The 15,487-nt window shown below is 44.9% G+C and overlaps 1 protein-coding gene across 6 annotated transcripts in view; it reads left to right on the top strand.

The window, feature by feature from the left end:
- Nucleotides 1-15,487, top strand: part of LOC106580148 (cotranscriptional regulator ARB2A homolog) — a 200,619-nt gene that overhangs the window by 114,795 nt on the left and 70,337 nt on the right. For all 6 annotated transcript variants that reach the window (XM_014160887.3, XM_014160885.3, XM_014160886.3 and 3 more), the window contains exon 9: nucleotides 13,805-13,921. In XM_014160887.3, coding sequence (XP_014016362.1) covers nucleotides 13,805-13,921 — 117 coding nt within the window. The remainder of the gene's footprint in view (nucleotides 1-13,804; nucleotides 13,922-15,487) is intronic.

The raw sequence follows: 15,487 nt of genomic DNA, 5'->3' as shown, positions 1-15,487 counted from the left end.
ATATTCCTGATTGGGTTAATTGGGACACATGGTCCAGGCGCTGTATGGAGGTGGCTGAGTATATTGTGCAGATGTGTCAAACCCAGCACGGAACAAAGAAGTACTGCACAAACTGCCACGAAGCAGTCTCTCACGTCACTGTTCTGAAAAGAGTAAACACACACACGCATCCTGGAAATGACAAGATAATCACCACATTCAAACTTACCTTCAGCACTGTTTGACTGTCTTCCTCGGAGAGACAAACTAATAAATAAAGTATTTTCTTTTCAAACGTCCTCCACCGGTGAAGCCCCTAATTACCATAATGTTACAAAGAGCTGACAGAGCTTTAATAGTTAAAAAGGTAATTTGACTGGAAGTGGAGTTTTTTTGGGGGGGAAGGGTCACTGGTGTCCCCCCCCCCCCCCCCCCCCTCCCCGTTTAATGGTTTATCCCTCGTTCTTTAGAGAACTTCTTCTTTACGTGATTGAGTGACAAGGTCCTTTTCCCAAATAGCATCTTCGGTAATGAGAAATAATTGACTCACTAATAAAAAAAAGGGTTTGTGAAATCCACAAACCCCTACTACTGTAATCTTCTCTGGCATTTGGAACAGGATTGACGCGGCTCGTCCTAGCTTCAGGCCAGAGCACTTTGATTTAATTGCATTTTTGATAAGATGGATATAGTTTGGGTCAGAATGCCCCCCCCCCCACTCCTCTTTCTTATAGCTTTTATTGTAATCAACAACAGCGGTGCTTTTAAAAGTAGAACAACTAGTTATACTATTTGTTGCACTCTCTTGAGATATATCTTAGTATCATTACTAAAATAGGTGGTGAAGATTTGGTGTTTTATATCCAAGGCTATATGTGGCAGTCTTTCGGGTGTGTCTTAGTAACTGTCTGCATGACATCAAAGCTTTACATTGAAGCAATTGTGTTTCTGTATCATGAGATAATAGTTTTAGCAATCCGATTTGAATTAAGTGCGAATAAACGAGAACAAAAGTTGCATTTGTGTTCATCAATTTCAAGTATTTTGTTGTGGCAAAGCAACGTATTTTAATTATTATCGTTATTATTATTTCAACGTTTAGAAGAGGGAATAATGTTACTTTTCTGATCTCGCCTTGCACATTTTACTATATGAACTTTGATTAAAAAGGAAAATGTAATAAATAAATGATAAATAATATGGTCAAAATCATTTCATAGTCCAGTTTTTCATTCATTTTGATAATGGCTCCTGGATCCAGTTAATTTCCCCTTGAAACAGGTAGCGTGAGAACCTCCTCTTCTTTCATTTAAAACTTAGCTGTTTGACTTTCATTTAGATCAAGGCACTATTTCTATGTTCTATTCAAAATGTTCAGACAGGGAAAGTAATGTATACGTCTAAAAATACCAACTATTTTTACCCAGTATGTTATCGTACTTGATACCAATGAAATAGTGGGTTCCGAAAATATTGGCACCCTTGATAAAGATGAGCGAAAAAGACCATATCAAATAATTTTCACAAATACTGAGCCATATTGTATGCTCAAATTGTTATTTTATACTCAGGAAAGCGATTTCTGTTTAAAAAGTCATGTTTTTTTTGTTTGTTTTTTCAAAAAGAAAAGGGTCAAAATTATTGGCACCCCTGTTTTCAATACCTTTCCATACATCACCTTACGAGGATAACGGCACTGAACATTTTTCTGAGATGTTTTGAGATTGGAAAACGAATTAAGCGTTTCTTTCTGGATTTTGATGTGTGCTTGGGGTCATTGTCTTGCTGGATGATCTTGTGGTCATGTGGAATAGAACTGTCTGGCCACGCACACCAGGAGTAGTGGGTTTGGCATTGAAATGAGAATGCATAAGCAGAAAAGAACCCCATACCTGCTGTCAAATACGGGAGTGTATTTTTGATGTTATGGGGCTATTTTGCTCCTGGGTCCTGGGGCCCTTGTTAAGATCAACGGCATCGTTAACTTTACCCAGTACCAGGACATTTTAGCCCAAAACTTGGTTGCCTCTAAATCTTGGCCGCAAGTGGATCTTCCAGCAAGACAAAAGCACACATCAAAATCCACAAAGAAATGGTTAACTGACCGTGAAATCAACATTTTGCGTTGGCCATCTCAGTCTCCAGACTTGAACCCCATTGAAAACCTGTGGTTTGAATTGAAGAGGGTAGTCCATAAGAGCAGACAAAGCATATCAAGGATCTGGAAAGATTCTGAATGGAGGAATGGTCTAAGACCCTTCCCAATGTCTTCTCCAGTCTCATTAAACAGTTTAGATAAAAGCTCAGTGCCGTTATCCTTGCAAGGTATTGAAAAGGTGCCAATAATTTAAATTTAATTTCGGACCAAAACTGTATATATTTGAGGTTTTTTGGTTTTGCCGATTTGTATGCTTTCCTCTTAATAATAGTAACAACTTTTTTTCTCTTAGATTGGCAATATAGCAATATAGGGGTGGTGGACTAAACTTTCTTTAGGATGGGACAATTGAGAAGTTTTACTTTGTGGGACAATTGTACTTCTAGCAGTCTTACAGCATATTTGTAACATTCTCTCTCTATATATCTCTCTCTATTCTCTATCTCTCTCTATTCTTTATCTCTCGCTCGCTCTCTCTCTCTCTATTCTCTCTCTATTAACTCTCACCCTCTCTCTCTCCCTCCCTCCATGTCTCACCACTCAGTCTCTCACGCCAGTTAAAAGATGGCTGGTGGCTATGGGAAGTTAATTTCAGATTGTTATATATTTTAATTAATTTCAGTTGGCTCTCTCCAGCTCACTATCCCTCCTTGGAGGACAGGGGGTTCACCGAGTCACTTTTGGGGGGGGCTGCGGACTCCCTGCCCCTGGGCTGAGGAGGCGAGCGTGTCTGAAGGAACGGCTGATAACTGAAGGGAGGAAGAAGTCTTTTGTCACAATCGTTAGCACTTTTTTTATTCTCCTCTTTTTCATTTTTTTCCCTCTTCTTTTTTTCCCTCTCCATTTGAGCCATGTCTCAGAAATGGGTCGAGTGCCCCTGAAAGTTTCAACAGAACCCCTCCCCTGAGAGTCCAACGCAGAGAGCCCTTTAGGGGGGTGTCACACAAACACACACTTACCTTACCCTTAGGCGGTTAAGAGCATTAGGCCAGTAACCGAAAGTAACCGAACTCCTCACTGGTTAGGAGCGACACTGTCTGAGGTGAAATATAGTTTATTAAAACAGTTTATAAACTCATGAGCTTATAGTTTGGGACACTTGTGGTACTGACAGTTGACAGTGATAGTGTTTATTTCAGTCACAACATGCTGCAGCTCTCTCTTGTGAAGGGTGCAGCACAGTGTGTGAGTGGAGACGGACATGGCTGCAGCAGCATTGCCGCGTTGTGGATATTTAACACATTAGCTTTGGCAGAGTTGTGTGGTATGAAAACACACTGATTTCCTAAGTGGCAATCATATCAGCCTCGCCGTGAGAGAGGCAGCAGAGAGCAAACATCTGTGTGCGTGCGTGCTTGTGTGTGCGTCACTGGTAACAGACTTGGCCGTGTCTGTCTGTCTAACTGTGTGTGTGTGTGTGTGAGGGTGACCCTATTTCCCTCCCTGGGTTCAAGAGGCCCTGGGTTCTCCTACATGTCACTATTACCCTGAGTTATGACATCAAGGTACCTACCTCTCTCTCCCCGGCCCCCTCCCTCCTTCTCTCCCTTCATCCATCCATCCTGCTCTCCAGCCGGGAGTCAACCATCCGAAACGATGTTAAAACAGGGTCATCCCCCGCGTGCACTTAAAGGGTGTCAGTTTAACCTGCTCTGAAATACTTACGGCTATTATTGTATCTTATAAATCATTAAGAAAGTTTAATTATACGAACATTTCATGGAGGAAATGTGCAAGATGACACATGGGAAGGATAATTTAATGGGCCAGCAAGTCCCAGCGCTGTGAGAGAAAATATTGAGGTTAGGTTTCTATTTTACTGCACTGCCGTAGGGTGGGGAGACACAGAGTTAGAGAGAGAGACAGTGAGGCCTCGTCAATATCCACAGCGTGTTAAAATAACTTTTCATTTCACTCTTCAGAACAGGAGGCTATTCTTACTCCCAGCCAGTCAATTTGGGAGTGATGAAGATGTTGTCATTGTACCTTGGCTCGGAATCACTTTTCTTAAGTAAGATATATCCTAATTAAAGTTAGACTTTAATTAGCTACACCCGGGCTGTAATTTCACTTTGTTAAAAAAATGCCTCATAATTAGAAATTCATGTTAGGAGGAATTCTGAAGGCCTTTACACTTGTACCCGTATACGGGTTTAAAATGGCCGATTTTGGAACGGAACTGCACCTAAATTGGAACTCAGTGGCCGTACAGTATCATGCTATACATGACGTCAGAGCTCAGGGCCTCCGCTTTCACAGCTCTGTAGGGGTTTTGACTGACAGCTGTCCTGAACTTGAGCACTGCGCGCAACAAGAACCTGCCCCCATCCCTCTCGCTATTTGGGTACATTTTGCTAATGTTTTGTTGCCTGAGTGAGGGAAATGCTGTAAATGAAGACGTCTCGATGTATTGTGAAAGATGAAACGTTGAGGATTATAATAGATACCGCTTTGATGTCATATAAGCAAGCCAAACCCCGGTGAGTGCAAATGTGCACTTCACATTTCCATATCATAAAACTCATGTCATACACAGTATCAGTGTTTATGATCCCCACGTTTGATGTACAGTTGGAAGATGACATGGCGTCACACCCTGGGTCGTTCTGAACAGAATGAGCCTATGTTTGTTTATTGTGAAGAACATTTGCCCCGAAACACGCACCTAAATGCACTCATGACTCCTTTCTATGCGCACCAAAATTACGATATTTTTCTCTGAATTACCCTGTGAAAGCCTAACACTGTAAGATCCCATTTTTTGAACGTAGCTAGTCATGTTGGGAATAGAACAAGCTTTCATATGACGCCCACCTGACCCAGATTGCGATTTATAATGGTCAGTTTTGGGGGTTTGAGTAAACAACAAAAAAACATCTACAAGTGTACTTGCTTTAGTTCCTCAACGGCACAGCTAGGAGAGCACAAAATAGCACCTTATAGTTGAAGACTCTTCTTTGAGTCCATAATAGTTTATTAAAATAACTTAGTCCTCTCACTCAAACCCTTATTTTTTTGTTGTTGTCTTATGTTGCACCTATCCCACATTTTCCAGGGATAGTTTTATCATGGTTCTGAATGTATCCAGAGTGTTTTCAGATTTCGTGATCAACAAACGCGGCTGAAAAGTCGACTAAATGTCAAATGCACATCAAATCAAGTGTAAAGTTTGTATTCAGTCTTGTCAGGTGAGCTGTTGTGTCCTCAATTTTGGACTAATCATTTCCCCATAATCTCCTAAACTGTTCCCTTTCAATTGCTACCACGCTTATGCTTTTCATACTTCTTCTATAAGAAACATTTCAATTTAGCCTTTTCCATGTAGGCCAATTCCCATGAGTGTTAGAGGGTTAATTGATGTTCCTAAACACATACATAAATCGAAGAGTTAAGTTGATAATGTTATATATTACTAAGAAACTCTACAAAATGGGAACATAATTCTCTGTGCTACGTCGCTAGGCGTTTTGTTTTTTCGAACGTGGTTATTGTACAATAATAGATCCGCTTCACGACAGTGGAACATCTGCTGATGAAGTTGTTATCATACCTGTGCAGATGTTAATAGGACGTTCATTGAATGCGGGCTGATAAATAAGGAGACCTGAAAATCCCTGAAAATGTCCTGTGTTGTTGTTTGGGTTCTAAGTAATACATGAAATGTGCTTAGTCTCTTTAATCACAGGTCTGTCAATCCAACAGGAATTTCAGTTGAGTCAATTGAGTGCGTTCTGTTAAGAACTTTGTGGAACTATTACCTAATACGTCAATATAGAGATGGAAGAGCAACTACTATTATTATTTAGGAATTATAGAAGAGGTATTTATTTAGCCGGATTTCTACAGCGATGAAGAGGGATAGTGACGGCAGATTGAAAGTGTGCGTTTTAGACACACACGTGCCCCCACTCAAACGCACAAACACACACACAGCTGCCTCTCCTCCACCAAGGGTGTGTGTCATTAGGAGCAAACAGCCATGACCAGCTGCTCAGATTGTCTTTGCTACGTTTTCTCAGCGTGGATGCACTTTACCTGACACACACACACACACCAAACGAGTCTACACACACGCTCACACACACTCACACACCAAACGAGTGTACACACAGGTACGCGAGCACACTGAGAGCTACAAAGCGGCTTGTAAGCAAAAGATACCATTGTTTCCACTGATCAGGGGTTTCCTTGCACTAGCGCACCATTGTGTACGAACAGTCCCTGCCCATGAGCAGAACATAACCCTCCCTTCCCATCCTATCTACCCCTCTCCCTCCCTCCTCCGTCCTCCCCTCCTTTTTTTCCTCTTGTTTTCCGCGGGCACATGCAGGGCGATGTGCCCGCGACCGCTGCGTTTCCTGTCATGCTGCTCCTTATCCTCTGCCTTTTGTTTCCAAGAGGCGGTCGCCATTTTGGGGAACTGCTGTGTCAGTAAATATTTACTGGGCTTCCCTTTCCTGCCGGCCCCCGCTGACGTGTGTGTGGAGAGTCGTCCCCCCCCCCCCACCCGCTCCATGTCCGGCACTGTCACTCACCAACGCCTGCGATACACCCCTTGCCCCTGGACCCCGCTCCCCTCGCCCCCAGTCTCCACCAACCCTCCCTCAACCCCTGCACGTGGCGGCCTGTTCTGCCTGAGGAAATGGAGGAGGAAGTTATTGCGGCACTCTCCCAGTCGGTCGGTCTGACGGTCGGTCACTCTCCTCTTCAGCTCTCTTAAATCACGCCAACGCCAGGGTTCACTAAATGGAGGGCCAGGCGAGTAATGGCCCTAAATGCATGTGACCCTAGTGCTTTTTTGACCTTTGCACGGCTGCACGTACAGATGCACGCTCGCACCCACACATACACACACACACTCCCACTTGCTCCCCGTGGCCCTGTGGCCTCTTGTTGGAGAGGGCTTCCTTCCTGCCGTGAAGACAAAGGATGTCAGTGAGCTGAGAGGACCTGAGTGGACCTGGGGGCCCAGGGCCCAGGGCCATCAAAGCAGGGGAAAGCCCTCAAGTTGTCTCTTCCTGTAGAGGGTGTCAGAGCCTGGGGCCATCTGCCTGTGTTTTCACAGCCAGGCCAGGGGTGACAACCAGGAGGCCCCAGGGCTGACCCGGTCCCCCCCCCCCGACCCAGTCATAGGACCGCCATCACCCCCCTTGTACCCGGGCCCCACACACACACACACACACACACGGTTGAGGTCAGGCCAGTTCAGGGAGGTCAGCACATTGCGGCTCTGGACAGCTTTCTGTTTCACCTCACAGGCTGTCAGTAGAGGAAACCGACCAAAACTACCAGCTCCCAGCCAGTCCTCTAACTGTTCTAGCTGTCACCTCTACAGTGCTTCAGTGTTCTGTCCTGTCTAATCCAGACTGGGATTATCAAGTTGCCAGTGTTTGATTATGGCTCTAATGTCTCCAGCTACCCTCATTGATTTATGTAAAATCTGCCTGGGGTTGTCACAACACAAGTCAGGGTTTATGTTTGTTTGGCCAGCAGCGACTTCGCAAAAGCCTACAGGCTGTGGTCGTGTGTGTGTGTGTGTGATTGAATGAGTGTTTGCGTGCGCGTTTCTCTTTGTAAGTTTGTGTGTTTGTGCAATCCTCTCCCTCACTGGCAGCAGTTGGACAGTTAATCAATCAAATATTTAAGCAGCACTCCAGCGCTTCGTGAGTAGTCCTAGATTATCCCCCACTGTTGGCAGCAGTTTGAGCGCATTAGGCCCTCGATCGGGTGGCAAACAACACAACCATCTCCACAGACCCAGGGTGCTTCTCTCTCTCTCTCTCTCTCTCCTCTGTCTCGCTCGGCCCTCCAAGACTCCATCCGCTCTCCCTGGTAATTGTAGCCGTTCGCTAGCTTGATGATTTGGTTGTGAGCGGCTCTCCTTTTAAAAGGCCTCGTTTATTTCCCCTTCTCTCGATATCGCTCATATCCTTCCCCAGCCCTGTCTGCCCCAGCCCCCCCCCCCGGGGAAGTCCATTGTGGATTACCATTCAGTTTTCACCCAATTATCCACTGGGTTTTCTCTGCCTTTGACACGTAATTATCAAAGCCCTAAATAATTGTCTTTATTATTGGCGGTGTTTAGATGGAGGCTGTAGCGCCGGTGCTAGCATCGTGGAGAAGGAGAGAGTGGAATGGGAGAGTATTTATCTCGGCGAGAGATGGCTTTGCGTGCGGTTAAATGCAGCCTCGTCTGTTATTTCAACCCGACATCCGACGCCTCTCATCCTGATAAATAAACATGATTAATACGTTGCTTTTATTTCTCCCTTCTTCTTCTTCTCCTTGTTTCTGTCCCGCTCAAGTTCACGGGCGAAAATACGATTTGGTGCTGCAAAAGTCCTGCAATTAGCTGGCTTTGTGATGGGAAGCAGCTTAAAACGTTAAACGCTGTATTTTACTGTAGAGGGCATGTGAGAGGTCAGGGAGTGGGGGCGAGAAGGAGGTTGGGGCGGATGGAGGAACGGATTGTCAGAAACGGTCGTGGAGATTGTCAGAAACTGGATTTAGTGGACATCTGTTGGCCAAGTTGGTCAGAATTTGACCGTTTTTCAAGGCCTTTTAGCCTCTTCGTCTGTGTATAATATGACATTGCTGTGACGAATTCAAGTCACGGGGAGTATTGGTAAGTATGTGAGGGAGTTCTTCTAGTGGAAAGGAGAAGGGTGGGTTGTTGATGTGCTCTTGCCTTTTGACCCTACTTGCCTTGTCTGTGTGTTTTGGGATGCAGTCATGGCCTTCGTCTTACACGGTCGGCAAATGTTGCCACTTCCTGTCTTAATACACGTAACAGCACAGCTGCAGTCTTTGTTAGCCGTCCACATCCACCTTCTGTGGGTCCTCTCCTTCTCTCTCTCTTTACCCCCCCTTCCCCCATTCTCCTGTTCCCCACCCCGTCTGGTTGCATCCAGATGCTGTGGTGTGAATGGAAAGGGCATGAGTGAGATAGTGAATGTCTCAACATCTGTCTGTTGGTTTAGTGCAACAAGTATTTCCACATGTTTCTCGTACTGTCAAGGACTGAAGAAAACAGCTGTCCTGAATCCTCTCCTCTCTGCATGGAAGAAGAGCTGGAAGTCTGCTCAAGGCATTTTCAAGTATTGTGATGGCAGTATCATGTTATGGGTATGCTTGTCACCTGCAGGAACTGGGGAATTTTCAGGATCAAAAGAAATATGAAAGGAGCAAAGCCCAGATAGAATTTCTGCCTCAGTCTTCTGAATGCGTAACCCTGGGATACACACATTGTAATGCCAAGAGGTGTAGAGTGTTCCTGAATGGTTCAGCCTTAGTCCTCACTTAAATCTGCTTGAAAATCAGATATTGAAAATATTGCTGTCCATCAATAACCACGGTTACAGCCACAGTTTTCATGCGAGGCAAGTCATACCGTATAAAAAAAACACGACAGCTGTGGTGGAAACAATTTTATAAACGGCGACAGATCATTTGTTTGTTCGACATGGTGGGATCTTATCGTGTCGGTAAAATGAATTATGCGAGAAATGGAGGTGGAAATATTGATATCATTTCAGAGTAAACTGGTGTGTGGTCCTCCCACTACGACTCCGGAAATCCATGCAGTTTATTAGGCTACAGATGACATAAGTTACGGTGAACTTCACAGGGTGGTGAATGTGCAAGGTGATGAGTTTGATGCTCCTTTCGATAAATATCTAGGGTCTTATTCTGGTGACATGATGGTCGATGCTTGGCTGCCGTTATTCACAAATATTTGTTCTCTCTCTTATCCATAACAATCTGATGTAGACCAGCCTACCCGCGCAGTCTACCTGCGCTGGATCTGCCAGCTGTTGGCTAGAGCGCACGTGCCTCGACCAGAGTAGGCACGTTTGCTATTTAAGGTGACGGTTTTGGTGACAAAACTATCGGTGGAGTTGAAAATGCGACGGAAACACATTTAACTGTAGATACCCATAGACTTCCTGTCATTGCGCTAACGCTAGTTAGCATTGGCTAGTTAGCATTGGCTTGCAAAACTACCTCTAACTTCCTCCATGCTCGACACAGAGACATACATTTTTTGTATCCACAAGGTCGTCTGACTCTGGGGAAGTAGACAAAGGGATTCATTGCCAAAACCCAAAGCATCCCTTTATGCGAAAAAGTACATTTTGTGTTCACTACGTCATCAAGCACTGATTTTTGTCAGTTTGGTGGAAGCGCACCACTGGTGGAATTTTAGAATATTTGCGTGATAGGTTTCCATCCAATTGGCGAAAGATTATCTATCTACACTGACAATCCAACACACACACACACACACACACACACACACACACACACACACACACACACACACACACACACACTCACAGTGACACACTTACACACATCACATAGGCTGCTGCTACTCTGTATATTATATATCCTGATTGTTTAGTCACTTTTACCCCTGCCCACATGTTCAAACTGTATTACCTCAATTACCTCAACTACCTCCTTCCCTGCACATTGACTTGGTACTGGTACTCCTTGTATATAGCCTCGTTAGTATTTCTATTGTGTTACTACACCTGTTGTATTTGGCGCCTGTGACCAATAAAATTGGATTTGATCTAGTGACTCCCAACTAAATTTACTGAGCTTGAGCCGTTTTGACAAAAACAATGGATATGTTGCCCTAAGAGTTGTGCAATTTAGTAGAATCTTATTCAAAATGTTTAACAACAGTAATGGCTGCCAAATGTACTTCCACCCAGTATTAACTCTGGGGTCTGTAGGGATACGCACTCAAGACATCGTCGTTTTTTTAAATATATTTCATTCATTTGATTTCCTTTCGTAATCTTTCTTTCACTTTGAAATGTGAAGTAGGTTTTATACATGGCTAAGAAAAAAATGAAATGTAATTCATTTGTGGACATCATTTTTAGACAGTTAAATGTGAAGACGGCAAGGGTGTGTGGACTTCCACTAGGCACTGTAACTGCTAGCCTAGCTATGGGCCATAGGCTAGCCCACCCAAGCATTGAACAGCTTCCTTGCTCACCGTTTAGGCTAGATATACCCTAAGCCCTATCTCTATGTGTATGACAATAGTATGTTGCTAACCACACTCCTGAGGCTTGGTTAGCCCTTAACCACCAGTCTAACTAAGCACTTAGCCCCAGCATGTATAGCATAGGACTTGTTTTTACCATTTCTACTGTTGTTTTACAGTTTTTTTCTCTTGAAGTACCGTGTGAACATGAGAGAGTTGAAGAGTCTGATAGATCTCCCTGTCTGGCCAGTGTCTCTCTCTTTCTCTCTCTCTTTCTTTCTTTCTCTCTCTCTCTTTCTCTCTCTCTCTCTTTCTCTCTCTCTCTTTCTCTCTCTCTCTCTCTCTTTCTCTCTCTCTTTCTCTCTCTCTCTTTCTCTCTCTCTTTCTCTCTCTCTCTCTCTCTCTCTCTCTCTCTCTCAAAATGCGTAGGCATCAGACAACCTCTGGTTCTCTCTCGCACATAAGGAGGTGATAAACTGTATTATTGGGCTGTTGTTAAGCTGACTATGGTGTGTCTTCTAGCCACTTCTCTCAGCTAAGAACGACACCTAAATGCACAGGTTGGGTGTTGATTTAGATGCAGTGGGATTTCCCATTCATATCATTGTAGATGTGCTACTTAGAGTTGCAAAGGGCTACCAGTTCTCACAGTCTCACTTCAGAATTTGACGTTCATCCATGCTTCGCAAACATCAAATGTATAAGTTGTTCCAAACGTCAAATTTCAAAGTCTTTAAGGCCTTAACTCCAAATGGTTAAGTTAAGGTTTGGGATAGGCTTAAAACAAAAATATCGGAAACAACTTTCTACCGCTAGATTCGAACTTGCGCTGTTACCTTCAAGTAGGGAACCTAACAGTGTTCACTGTTGCACCCAGTGGCCGGTTTCCACCAATACTGACGTGTGTCACGGGTGACCTGGCTGGCAAAGGGCAAGTTGTCTTAAATATTTTGGCACCAAACTGGTGGCAGTTGTGAAAAAAGTAAATGGGTGGGAGAGTTCATTGAAAATAATGCCTTTGTTGATTAGATGATTTTTTTTCATTCATTTGGCAATTTTCTCTTGAACCATACGGTCTATCTACTAGAAACTCATGGACAAAATAGACACAGATATAAGAAATTCACTTTTTAAAAGTTATTCAAATATAAATTACCAAAATGACAGAAGATTCTGGTTATAGGGTAGCTTCGCAACCCTATACACACTTTATTTGAATATGTCTGCTTTAAGAGTTGAAGAAATATGAGCACGAATACAGAGTCAGAGGTATGCTCTCTCTCTCTCTCTCTCTCTCTCTCTCTTTCTCTCTCTTTCTCTCTCTCTGGAAAAGTGTAGAGTCACAGGCAGTTCTGTGGAGCCCGGTGTTTTGACTGTGTTGGTAAAGTCATGTGCTTCGTGTTTTCCATGGGCACGGCACTGTCCCCAGTCTCCTGGCCTCTTGGAGAACCCTATACTCAGGGATTAGCCCTTTTGGCTAGCACTAGAACAAATGGCCCTTGACTGACACCTCCAGTTTTAAAAGGTTGACTTTGCTGCTCCCTCGGGCCCTGTTCTGCCAGAGGAAAGATTTGCAAGCTTTTTGTGTGTGTGCACGTGTGTGTGTGTGTATGTCGTCTGTGTGTATGTGTGAACTAGCTTAAATGTGAGAATGTGTATCTGCTTCTGCAAGTGCATGCTCCTATCTGTGTATGTGTGCGTGAGTGTTCGTGCTCCGTGTGTGTGTGTGTGTGTGTGTGTGTAAACGTGCTGTCTCTATACACTCTCACTTTAATTCCACTGGCCTACCAGGATTTATTCAAATACAGCCCACAGTCACTTTGATGTACAGCCAGCCGCAGCTGTAGGCAGCTGGACTAAATACACCCGGTTAAAGCGATTGTTAACCTATTGTTACCAGCCCTGTTCTCTATTCTTCCCGGCTTGATCTTAAGGGAACCTGTTGAAGGTGGTTGTGTGTGGCTACTACTACTCCTGTGGGTGGAGGGGCTATTGTAGTATGCCGTGGTATATAACGAGCCCTTTGTGAGACATTTTCCTTCCGAAGCTGACATTCAGGAGGGAATAGGTCGGCGAGTGCGGACGACTGTGATATTAGAATGGGACAGGATTTTTTTGTGGGGTGGGGGGGTGGGGGACTTTCACATGTATGTGACAAGGACACAGAGGATTGTGGATACGGACCCACGTCTGTGTACTGGTACCACCTACAATCACTTCTGAGCAGGTCACTAATAATGAATTGGGCCTGTGTTCCACTACTAGGACCGTAATCTCTGTTAGTAAAATCTAGCGTAATTTGGTCAGCAAATGCAAAGTCTCCATCCTCACAAAACTAAACTCAGCCAAAGAGTCATTGATACTGTTACTATTGATACACTACTGTTCCAACACTGCCAGGTACATCGACAGGGTGGGCAGCACCAAGGTGCTTGAAGCTCGCTTCTCTGAAGTGTTAATCTCTCTCTCTCTCTCTCTCTCTCTCTCTCTCTCTCTCTCTCTCTCTCTCCTCTCTCTCTCTCTCTCTCTCTCTCTCTCTCTCTCTCTCTCTCTCCATTGTCTCTCTTTCCTTCTCTCTCCCTCTCTCTCTCCCCTTCTCTCATTATCTCTCTTTCTCCCTGTCTCTCTTTCCTTCTCCTTCCCTCTCTCTCTCTCCCTCTCAGTTGATTCAGAGAGAGGCTCAGGTGAAGAACAGGGTGTGTGCCGTGGCGATGACCGACTCAATCCACAACATCTGGCACCAGGACGCCAGCAAGAGCATCCAGGAGTGGCTGCAGCAGGTGAGATGACACACACACACCAATGGGAAATCTACCTAATGCACCCTCACTTTCAGTGGCTGGACCACAGTGAAAACAAGAGGCAATGTGTAGCCTCAATCCTTCCATTATTCTTAGATTCCCTATTTCCTACAACCAAATACATAATAATGATTTGCTAGGAGAGAGCAAACCAGAGCACAGGCTACTGTCACGTCACATGTCCAGCTACAAGCCAATAGTTTGCTTGTTTTCCCTGAATCTCTCCAGCCCCCACCCCCACCCTCCTGGTCTTTCTTCTTTGTGCAGGACGGATGTCAATGAATAAGCCAGACGGTTGGCCTTCTCCAGTCTGTCTGTGTCTGTGTTTGCGTGGGTCGCTTCATTTTCGCTCTCGCCCTTTCTGGCGTGACCTCTGCGCCGTAGACAGCACCTGGGCTCACTCAGTATGCACATACAGATGAGAGACACAGCCACCGCCAGAACTACAGGGGAGCCAAAGATGCAAATGTCACACCCCCGCGCACGCACTTACGCACCCACACACACACACACACACACACACACACACACACACACACACACACACACACACCTCACCATCACACTGGCCAGTTCATCGCATATGTTACCTTTTTCTGAATCCTCTTTTTTCTTCTTCTTAATATTCTGTCTTTCTTCCTGTCTTTTTTTCTGTGTGTATGTGTGTGTGTGTGTTTTGGTGCGTATGTGTCCCTTAGTTGAGTGTTGGTCGGAAGTTTCGGTCTTCAAGGTTGAGTTGTCCTTCTTGCTAGATTTCCTCTTTCTGATTCATTTGGAGGAATGGCAGAGACGGCGCATAATTGGACCTTTAAGTGGTTTCTATTTGCGATGATTACCCAGAACAATAAATCTCTCATAACTTTCTAGCTCTAGCCCCCATGTAGGAGAGAGAGGAGAGAATTCACTCTCTTTTCGTTAACCCTTACCGCTCCTTCCAGAACTCTGACAGGTAAACACGTGGGCCTGCTTAAACAAAGGGCTTCCGCTTAGAAAGGGCAGGTGGACTAGCATGTAACTACTGAATCAGTTGGGCTTGCAGGCTGAGACGCGCGCACACATGGCCGCTCTCTCAGACAGACCGCATGCTGCCCGAGTGGTGTCTGGGAAGCTGCTGGTTTAACAACAAAGGTCAGTGTGGGGTTTTGATTCAGTCCTAAGTGTAATTGCTCCTAGTAATTAAAGAAGAGGCTGTGGCCCTTCCATCTACAGTAGTCAGTCACTGAGAGCCAGGCCACAGTCTCTTTGTGTTTCTGTTGGAAGTGCCGCTCCTCCGTGTTTTTCTCCTCTCTCTCCTGGTGTTCGACTCGGCATGATCGCGCACACACACACACACACAGACACACACACCCTGCAGGGCCTCTGTGGTGGCTATACCTCAATCAGGTGACCTTACAATACAGCAAGATCCCAAACATATCTCTATCTCTCGCTCTCGCACACACACACAGACACACACACACACACACACACGTCCTCTATATTTATATCTGGAGCATTATTCAGGTTCAGTGGCAGCTCCCCCCAGTGTAGCGCCGTCTGGGCTGC

This window comes from Salmo salar, chromosome 20, assembly GCF_965601325.2.
Source record: "Salmo salar chromosome 20, fSalSal1, whole genome shotgun sequence".
NCBI lineage: Eukaryota > Metazoa > Chordata > Actinopteri > Salmoniformes > Salmonidae > Salmo > Salmo salar.
The sequence above is the reverse complement of the archived record's forward strand: the minus strand, read 5'-3'. Positions and strand labels throughout refer to the sequence as shown.